This window comes from Salmo salar, chromosome 07 (assembly GCF_965601325.2).
Source record: "Salmo salar chromosome 07, fSalSal1, whole genome shotgun sequence".
NCBI lineage: Eukaryota > Metazoa > Chordata > Actinopteri > Salmoniformes > Salmonidae > Salmo > Salmo salar.
Window position 1 is genome coordinate 9,888,723 of NC_138297.1, and position 8,778 is coordinate 9,897,500.

The 8,778-nt window shown below is 45.0% G+C and overlaps 1 protein-coding gene across 1 annotated transcript in view; it reads right to left on the minus strand.

The window, feature by feature from the left end:
• Window positions 1–966: 966 nt before the first annotated feature.
• The window catches only part of zgc:194930 (uncharacterized), a 27,991-nt gene continuing 20,179 nt past the window's right edge, over window positions 967–8,778 (minus strand). The window contains exon 3 of the mRNA XM_014206478.3: window positions 967–4,529. Coding sequence (XP_014061953.1) covers window positions 3,683–4,529 — 847 coding nt within the window. The 3' untranslated portion in view covers window positions 967–3,682. The remainder of the gene's footprint in view (window positions 4,530–8,778) is intronic.

Sequence of the window (8,778 nt, forward strand, 5' to 3'; positions counted from 1 at the left end):
CTGCTTAGTAACCTCACCTGAGAGCTGAAAGCTTCTTCCACACTGCTTAGTAACCTCACCTGAGAGCTGAAGGCTTCTTCCACACTGCTTAGTAACCTCACCTGAGAGCTGAAAGCTTCTTCCACACTGCTTAGTAACCTCACCTGAGAGCTGAAGGCTTGTTCCACGCTCACTTTAATAACTAAGCCTGCTGCACATACAGATCTGGGACCAGGCTAACACTTCTGTGCCCTATGACTTTCCTTTTCTACGAATACCAAACACAGACATATAGTTTTCATAGAATCATAGTTGACTGGTTATGGGAACACATTAAACTGGGCTTATTTTAGGCACTGGGCAGTATTAATAGTTCTTTAACTGATTCTCTCTAAGTTTCAGTATTTAACTGGTGTGAAACATTAACAGAATCTCTTACGAAAGAAACACTATTCCTGCTTCCTCGTGTGCTGTTCACACTACATCTCCCAGAGGGTAGTTCACCAGGGATGTCATGTAAGTCACATGGTTAGAGAAGTGTGACTCATCCTCATCCTTAAGCTTCAATGGTTACAGTGGTCACTTTCTGGTATTAAAAACAGATTTCTCTCCCTAAACCAGGCCCCTCCTGGCCAATAGACTACCTTTAGGGTAATTATTGAAATCAGGTTCCTCCTCGCCAATAGACTACCTTTAGGGTAATTATTGAAATCAGGTTCCTCCTGCCCAATAGACTACCTTTAGGGTAATTATTGAAATCAGGTTCCTCCTGGCCAATATACTATCTTGAGGATAATTATTGAAGTTATTTGAGCTATCCCTTTAAGTAACCTGATCGTAAGTATCTATCACATCACCCAAAAGCCTTGAGAAAAATTCATTTGAAATGTACACTCCATACCTTTCTAACGCAATGTACACTGGGAACTAATTAAAACATCAGACTGTCCGTCTAAGACTGTAATCATACATCACCGGTGCCAACAATTTATTTTCATGGTTATTTTATTTATGAGAATTTTACAGAGATCGTACAATACATTTCTGACCCACTGTAGTCCGTGCTTCTTCACAAGGATACTGTGCTGTTTATATCATGGAAAATAGACAATCTACTGTACAGGTTGGACAGACAAAGCTCTGTTAACTCTTCAACATATAGATTTCTACCTGACCGTCAACCCCAGGCGTCAGTGTTGAAACTGTAACCCTAACCCTATTGTTAATACACATTCATATGTACACACACACACACACACACCAAAAGTAGACCCCAAGACGGCTGAAGGGGTAGTAGTTAATTTAACCTGCACTGTGACATCACAGACCGTGAAACCCCCTACTGTCACTCACTCACTCAGTCACTCACGCACACAGGCAGGCAGGCAGTCACTCACTCAGGCAGGCAGTCACTCACGCAGTCAGTCAGTCAGTCAGTCAGTTAATCAGGCAGGCAGTCAGTCAGTCAGTCAGTCAGTTAATCACTCAGGCAGTCAGGCAGTCAGTCAGTCAGTCAGTCACTCAGGAAGTCAGTCAGTTAATCAGGCAGGCAGTCAGTCAGTCAGTCACTCAGGAAGTCAGTCAGTTAATCAGGCAGGCAGTCAGTCAGGCAGGCAGTCAGTCAGTCAGTCACTCAGGAAGTCAGTCAGTCAGTCAGTTAATCAGGCAGGCAGGCAGTCACTCACGCAGTCAGTCAGTCAGTCAGTAGTAAGATTAACTGTGGTGCTGCTGAGTGAGCTGTTATTCCATCATGTAACCTCTCTGGGAGAGTTTAGTAGCTGAGTCAGACGGGCACATTTCGGTTTTCCTTCTAATAAAACAAGCAAGTTTACACCTCAAACAGCAGATCAGATGATAACCTCTGTTTGAGCAGTCACTTTGGGCACCTTGAAAAAGGGGTTGATATTGTGGAGTTGATATGGAGATATTAAGAGGAAGGCCACTGTTATGTGTTAAAACAAAAGCAACACTGTAATACCACAGAAACAGATGCTCCCCCCCAAAAAAACCAAAACAGCATCTAACAGCGAGAGGGATGGTGTGTGATTAAACGAAGACAAACGGAGACAAACACTCAGTAAAGAAAAGGAGATGGGAGAGATAATGTGGCTAAAAAAGAAACATCACAAGATTGGGATATTTCTGTGTCTCCTCTCCTACTGCGAGGGGAGGTTGGGAGAGACACACTAATAGCTATCATGTGGTGAGCCAAAGTTAGCACGTTCACCGCCTTAGCCTGGGTGGAATCAGGTCTCCTTTTGGCCTGAGTAACACTCCAAGGGCCTTAGTTAGGCCTGGTCCCAGGGCTCTGGTGGCAAGGAATATCAGAGGGCTATCAGAGAAACATTTCAGCTTCGATTTCCTAAAAACACACACACACACACACACACACACACACACACCAAGTCTACACAGGTGTTAACAGGATGGGTTTTGTATTTGATGCACATCCTTGAGAGAGATGGAGCGATTGGATCTGGTAGAAAGAGACCGGAAAAAGGAAAGAGTTTGAGAAAAGGGAGAGGGGTGTGTACGAGATGAATATCGCGATTTGTGAGCGACCAGAGAAACATGGCCAATTCTTTTTTTTAAATATTGTGCCCCTGAAAACATCTGTGCTTTGATTTAAAAATAATTTAAGGCTTCTTGGCAGTACATAGCAAATTAAACTTCTAAATGCATTATATGTACATATACATTTGAATAGAAATGATTTTGGCAAACAAACAATGACTTTAAAAAGATAGTCCCGATAAAAAAATAAATCAATATAGTTTTCATTCATTGAAACAAAGACCCATCACAAATGTGGAATGTTTACATTAGAGGGAAAACAGGATACAGAGATGCTACGTATATCTGTGATATATACCTACTTCCTGTCGTAAGGTCTCATGAGGTCAGCCCAGTATGATCCACAATGGGAGGTTGTAAAGTGAACTAACGTCAACAACAACCCCTGTGACTACCTCTCTATATGGTCTTTATCATGTCTGCTCTCCTCCCCAAAGTTTGAGAAATGTCTCTGACATAGCCTGGGTACCAGTCTGTTTAGCTAACATTACGCTCCTTGCACTGTGTCATTGCGAAAGGAGTGCAAGGAGTGGAATCTTAGCTAAACAGACTCTGACAAGCTATCTCTGACATGTATTGAACCAGAAAAGTCTGGGCCAACCAGTCATTATATAAATAACATAGTAAAACAGGTAAACAACAACAACAACAACATGGATACGATACACCAATAGGTAGCTGGAGATGACCTGTCAATGTGTTTATATAATGAAGCACAGTAAGCTCCCTGAAGACAAACAAAGCCATGGCAAGTACTGTATGCCCCCTGAATAGAACATTTTATAGAACAGAATATAGAGATACAAGTTCTAGAAGCAGTGCAGAGCTGCATTTTATAGAACAGAATATAGAGATATAACTTCTAGAAGCTGTGTTGGTGGAACATAGAAATGTAGACTGTACAGCTGAAGACCAGGAAGTTTAATATGTACCATATATTGGGGAGCAGGACACAGGGAATATTCACAGTCGAGCACCAAGAGTCTTCTCTCCTTCCCCTGAGAGTACAGACAACATTGATATACCCATGTGACATGTTAAAAGATACATCAGAATCTCCTCGTTGGGCCACATCAGATATTGAAGCTGAATAGATTGTGTTTTTTGGACTATTAAGAGGTTTTATCAGTTAGTCCTCGTAGTCCTCCCCGGCCGTCGCTGCCTCTAGAGCTGCCAGAGCTTCCGCCACCATAGAGTCTGTGACGCTCTGCACGTCATCGTTTTCCCCTTCCTTCCCCTCATCCTCGCTCTTCTTCACTGAGATCCCGATCCCATTCTCTATGGTAGTGGCGTCCGGCGCCCCCCTATCGTCGTTTGTGTCTGCCGAGGACAGGCTAGTCGTACTGGTTTGAATGTCCGCAGACAGGACACTCTGCTCATCTCCCGTGTCGCCCAGGTACTCCGGCGTGCCCCCCACCCCCTCGTCCAGCTCATCCACTGATGAGGTGTTGCACCCCACCCCATACCTGTCCCCGATGGAGGGGTCCGAGACGTTCCGGACCATCCTAATCTTGTCTGGGTGAGAGTCAGTGTCACCTGAGTGGGTCAGATTGAGAGTAAGATCCAGGGAGGCTGTGTTGGGAGAGACTCGGACTAGATTGAGGCCCTTGGATGGAGCTTGTCTTGGCACCTGGCCCTCTGGATGGAGGATATACAGACCCCCACCACCCTCCCCCACACGAGGCTTGGCTGCCTGCCCCGTGCCCAACTCCCTCTCTGGGTTGGTGGGCACGCCGTGGAGCTTGTTGATGTGGTTGTTTATGTGGTTGTTGTCGATCTCCAGCTTGAGGCTTCCGCCACCTCCTCTTTCGGTGTACTTGTTGCTGAAGCCCAGGTTGTGGAAGCCCTGGTTCTGCTTGATGTTGAACTGGTTCCCGCTGTCTCCTGGTAGGTGGTGGGGCTGGTAGAGGGAGCTCTCAGCCGGGTCCCTCTTCCTGCCGTGGGCGTCCACCGGAGCGGTCGGATCATAGATGTAACTGAGAGAGAGAGGAAAGAAGAGAACAAGAAATAGAGAGAGAGAGAGAGAGAGAGAGAGTGATTATTAGATGCAGAGAAAGACAAACAAATAGATGCATGTTAATCAGTAGTTTACATTTATTCACAAATGGGATTAAATCAAATAACATTTATCAGTGGAATCTGTGTTCTATAAAACAGTCTCTGTGTTCTATAAAACAGTGGTCTGGCAGACTATTTACATTGATGGACACAGCAGGCTCTGGGTGTCAGCTTTGCCTGATTTTTACACACACACACACACACACACACACACACACAATCTTTGGTCAAGATCCTATTTGCATGAGCAACGTCAACAACAGGATCTGTGAAGAAGGATACCAGTGGTTTGAGAGAACTCATACAGAGCAGAGGAAGCTGATGCAGGGGAAGCTGATGCAGGGGAAGCTGATGCGGAGGTATCCCTGACTGAGTGTCCTTTCCAAAATATCAGCGAAACAGAGGGAGACAGATGAAAACAGGTCCAACCCCCACTCTTACACTAGCCCAAGCCAATGGCATGTACCAGATGCTCAGCAGGCTCTGCTCACACTTACTGGTCTGAGGCCAAACCACACCACTAACAACATTGGACACTTTATGGAACACAAAGCCTTCACTATCTCATCCTGAAATATCCAAGGTCTGAGGTCATCTGCCTTTGGCCTAAAGAGCAGGAACCTGGACTTTACCAAAGAAATCGCAAATAAAACATTGTCATCCTACAAGAAACCTGGTATAGAGGAGACAGATCCACTGGTTCCCCTCTAGGTTACAGAGAGCTGGTAGTCCCATCCACCAAACTACCAGGTGTGAAACAGGGAAGAGACTCAGGGGGTATACTAATTCAGTATAGAGCAGACCTAACCCCTGAGTCTCTATTAAATTAGTCAAAACAGGAACATTTTACTTTTGGCTAGAAATTAATAAGGAAATGATCTCAACAGAGAAAAATGTCCTCATGTGTCCTCCTGTGTGCTACATATATCCCCCCACTAGAATCCCTACACTTTAATGAAGACAGATTCTCCATCCTGGAGGGGGATATCAATCATTTACAGGCTCAGGGACATGTACTAGTCTGTGGCGACCTAAATACCAGAACTGGACAAGAACCTGACACTCTCAGCACACAGGGGGACAAACACCTGCCTGGAGGTGACAGCATTCCCTCCCCCATATGCCCCCCTAGGCACAACTACGACAACTAATAACCAACAAAAACGGGTAACAACTCCTGCAGCTCTGTCGCACGCTGGGTCTGTACAATGGGGGGGAAAAGTATTTGATCCCCTGCTGATTTTGTATGTTTGCCCACTGATAAAGAAAAGATCAGTCTATAATTTTAATGGTAGGTTTATTTGAACAGTGAGAGACAGAATAACAACAAAAATATCCAGAAAATGCATGTCAAAAATTGTATACATTGATTTGCATTTTAATGAGGGAAATAAGTATTTGACCGCCTCTCAATCAGAAAGATTTCTGGCTCCCAGATGTCTTTTATACAGGTAACGAGCTGAGATTAGGAGCACACTCTTAAAGGGAGTGCTCCTAACTGAAGCTTGTTACCTGTAAAAAAGACACCTGTCCACTGAAGCAATCAATCAATCAGATTCCAAACTCTCCACAATGGCCAAGACCAAAGAGCTCTCCAAGGATGTCAGGGACAAGATTGTAGACCTACACAAGGCTGGAATGGGCTACAAGACCATCGCCAAGCAGCTTGGTGAGAAGGTGACAACATTTGGTACGATTATTCGCAAATGGAAGAAACACAAAAGAACTGTCAATATCCCTCGGCCTGGGGCTCCATGCAAGATCTCACCTCGTGGGGTTGCAATGATCATGAGAACGGTGAGGAATCAGCCCAGAACTACACGGGAGGATCTTGTCAATGATCTCAAGGCAGCTGGGACCATAGTCACCTAGAAAACAATTGGTAACACACTATACCGTGAAGGACTGAAATCCTGCAGCGCCCGCAAGGTCCCCCTGCTCAAGAATACATATACATGCCCGTCTGAAGTTCGCCAATGAACATCTGAATGATTCAGAGGACAACTGGGTGAAAGTGTTGTGGTCAGATGAGACCAAAATGGAGCTCTTTGGCATCAACTCAACTCGCCGTGTTTGGAGGAGGAGGAATGCTGCCTATGACCCCAAGAACACCATCCCCACCGTTAAACATGGAGGTGGAAACATTTATGCTTTGGGGGTGTTTTTCTGCTAAGGGGACAGAACAACTTCACCATTTGACGGGATGATGGACGGGGCCATGTACCATCAAATCTTGGGTGAGAACATCCTTCCCTCAGCCAGGGCATAGAAAATGGGTCGTGGATGGTTATTCCAGCATGACAATGACCCAAAACACACGGCCAAGGCAACAAAGGAGTGGCTCAAGAAGAAGCACATTAAGGTCCTGGAGTGGCCTAGCCAGTCTCCAGACCTTAATCCCATAGAAAATCTGTGGAGGGAGCTGAAGGTTCGAGTTGCCAAACGTCAGCCTCGAAACCTTAATGACTTGGAGAAGATCTACAAAGAGGAGGGGGACAAAATCCCTCCTGAGATGTGTGCAAACCTGGTGGCCAACTACAAGAAACGTCTGTTCTCTGTGATTGCCAACAAGTGTTTTGCCACCAAGTACTAAGTCATGTTTTGCAGAGGGGTCAAATACTTATTTCCCTCATTAAAATGAAAATCATTTTATAACATTTTTGACATGCGGTTTTCTGGATTTTTTTGTTGTTATTCTGTCTCTCACTGTTCAAATAAACCTACCATTAAAATTATAGACTGATCACTTCTTTATCAGTGGGCAAACGTACAAAATCAGCAGGGGATCAAATACTTTCCCCCCCCCACTGTACATAGTTAATGGTAGGCTTCGAGGGGACTCCTATGGTAGGTACACTTATACCTCTCTCCATGCCATCTCTTGGCAGTAGTACTGTAGACTACATTATAACCAACCTCAACCCAGTCTCTCAGAGCGTTCACAGTCAGCCCACTGACACCCCTATCAGACCACAGCAAAATCACAGTCTACTTGAACAGAGCAATACTGACCACTGTGACTGACCCAAACTTAAGGAAAGCTTTGACTATGTACAGACTCAGTGACCATAGTCTTGTTATTGAGAGAGGCCGCCGAAGGCAGACCTGGCTGTCAAGAGAAGACAGTCTATGTGCACACTGCCCACAAAATGAGGTGGAAACTGAGCTGCACTTCCTAACCTCCTGCCAAATGTATGACCGTATTAGAGACACATATTTCCCTCAGATTACACAGATCCACAAAGAATATGAAAACAAACCCAATTTTGATAAACTCCCATATCTACTGGGTGAAATACCACAGTGTGCCATCACAGCAGCAAGATTTGTGACCTGTTGCCACAAGAAAAGGGCAACCAGTGAATAACAAACACCATTGTAAATACAACCCATATTTATGTTTATTTATTTCCCCCTTTGCACTTTAACAAGGATACCATCAACACTACAGGCCTTTTTGGGTTGGAGGGTTTTTATTTTGTCCAGTAGTTCATTCAATGTAACTGGAGAATCTAGTGTGTTCTGGTAGTCTTTAATAGTTGATTCTAAGATTTGTATTTGATCATGTATATGTTTTTGCTGTTTGTTCTTTGTAATAGGGCCAAAAAGATTGGAGAAGTGGTTTACTCATACATCTCCATTTTGGATAGATAATTCTTCCTGTTGTTGTTTGTGTAGTGTTTTCCAATTTTCCCAGAAGTGGTTAGAGTCTATGGATTCTTCAATTACAATCTCTCTCTCTCCATGCGTCTCTCCTGAAAGTTACACATAGTCAGAATGTTACTTGGTGATATGGTGCTGGTGCCTTCACCTGTTCCCTCCCTCCCTCCCTCCCTCCCTCCCTCCCTCCTGAAAGTTACACATAGTCAGAATGTTACTTGGTGATATGGTGCTGGTGCCTTCACCTGTTCCCTCCCTCCCTCCCTCCCTCCCTCCCTCCCTCCTGAAAGTTACACATAGTCAGAATGTTACTTGGTGATATGGTGCTGGTGCCTTCACCTGTTCCCTCCCTCCCTCCCTCCCTCCCTCCCTCCCTCCCTCCCTCCCTCCCTCCTGAAAGTTACACATAGTCAGAATGTTACTTGGTGATATGGTGCTGGTGCCTTCACCTGTTCCCTCCCTCGCTCCCTCCCTCCCTCCCTCCCTCCCTCCCTCCCTCCCTCCCTC